Source organism: Lepidothrix coronata, unplaced genomic scaffold (genome assembly GCF_001604755.1).
Source record: "Lepidothrix coronata isolate B3197 unplaced genomic scaffold, Lepidothrix_coronata-1.0 Scaffold211, whole genome shotgun sequence".
Taxonomy (NCBI): domain Eukaryota; kingdom Metazoa; phylum Chordata; class Aves; order Passeriformes; family Pipridae; genus Lepidothrix; species Lepidothrix coronata.
Genome location: NW_016690391.1, coordinates 373325 through 374828, shown reverse-complemented (window position 1 = coordinate 374828; position 1504 = coordinate 373325). Strand labels below are relative to the sequence as shown.

The following is a 1504-nucleotide window of genomic DNA, read 5'->3' as shown; positions in this document are numbered from 1 at the left end:
TCAGTGCTCTCTGATATTTGCTTGGTCTAATATTAAGCCTTTGAAGGCCCCCTTGAGAGGGCACATAAAAAGGGTAGAGAGGGATGTTTTATACACATAGAGAGTGACAGAACAAAAGGGAATGGTCTAAAACTGACAGGGGGCAGGGTTAGATTAGATATTAGAAAGAAATTCTTCCCTGTGAGGGTGGGGAGGCCCTGGCACAGGTTGCCCAGAGAAGCTGTGGCTGCCCCTGGATCCCTGGAAGTGTCCAAGGCCAGGTGGGAGGGGGTTGGAGCAACCTGGGCTAGTAGAAGGTGTCCCTGCCCATGGCAGGGGGGTGGAACTGGATCATCTTTAAAGTCCTTTCCAACCCAAACTCTTCTGTGATTCTGTGATTTTATTGTATTTAACTTTTTTTTCTCTACTTTTTTTTGTATGACATCTTCAGTCAAGGCAGAAAGTCATAACTCACACACTCTGAAATTGGTTCCTGAGATTTGCAGTCCCTTAGAGCTCAGCACAGAAATACACAAAAGAACTGTGAAGTTTTGTTTACTGGCTTTAGAGTAGAAATTTTGATCTTTATTAAGGCCGAGAGCATCAGTAGATAAAATGATTGATGCAATTACAGCTGTTGTTTCAAGTGTACCACAGTTAATAAAATATACACAGTATATGCTCAGGCTGAGTAAATTTAGCTGACAGTGGCCAAGGCACCCAAACATCACTGGCAGTTGAACTACAGGTGTTCTCACAAAATAAAAAATAAAAAGTAACTCTGCTCTCCATAACTGAAACATTCCTGGCAGCTGCTGAGGCTGGTGTGAGAACAATTCCAGAAGCCCTGGTGGGATTGCTGGAAGTACCAGCAGGATCCTTTAGGAACATTTATCTCTTAAAAGCAAAGAAACAACTCAGATTTTCAGATATGTAAAGTTGCCATACTGTGTGATAAGTCTTCAAACAACAAGCAATAAAAATGGGTTTTGATGGAGCCCTTTAGCTGGTTCCAGAATGTTTACCACCTTCTGAACGTGGAAGGGATTTTTTAACAGCTGAAAAACATGTTGTTTGTTTTATTTCAGTGATATTTTGTTTGTCTCTTGATTTCTTTTTAACCTAAAAACGCGTTAAACTCTTGTTTACACGTAGCTGTTAATTATCAAATCAATAATTGCTTTCTTCTCCTCTGCCTTCCAGAGGCCACTTGGAAGATGTGTATGACATTTGTTGGACCTCAGATGGAAATTACATGGCCTCTGCTTCTGTGGATAACACAGCTATAATGTGGGATGTCAATAAAGGTAAATGCCACATTTATTTATCTATCCCTTGCATCTCCAGAGCTGGTGGAAGTGCCTTGTGGGATTTACCAAGAGATTGGAAGCATCTTTTTCGTGTTTGGTTTGTTTTTGGTTTTTTTTTGTGGTTAGTTTTTCTGAGTGTGATTTTTCTGGTGTTGTGAGGCTGATAGCCCACCTATATATAAATATATATTATAAATATATATATATATATATAT

At 39.8% G+C, this 1504-nt stretch overlaps 1 protein-coding gene across 1 annotated transcript in view; it reads left to right on the top strand.

Annotated features, from left to right (window-relative positions):
* The first annotated feature begins 1180 nt into the window (after nt 1-1180).
* The window catches only part of CHAF1B (chromatin assembly factor 1 subunit B), an 11005-nt gene continuing 10681 nt past the window's right edge, over nt 1181-1504 (top strand). The window contains exon 1 of the mRNA XM_017833095.1: nt 1181-1286. Coding sequence (XP_017688584.1) covers nt 1235-1286 — 52 coding nt within the window. The 5' untranslated portion in view covers nt 1181-1234. The remainder of the gene's footprint in view (nt 1287-1504) is intronic.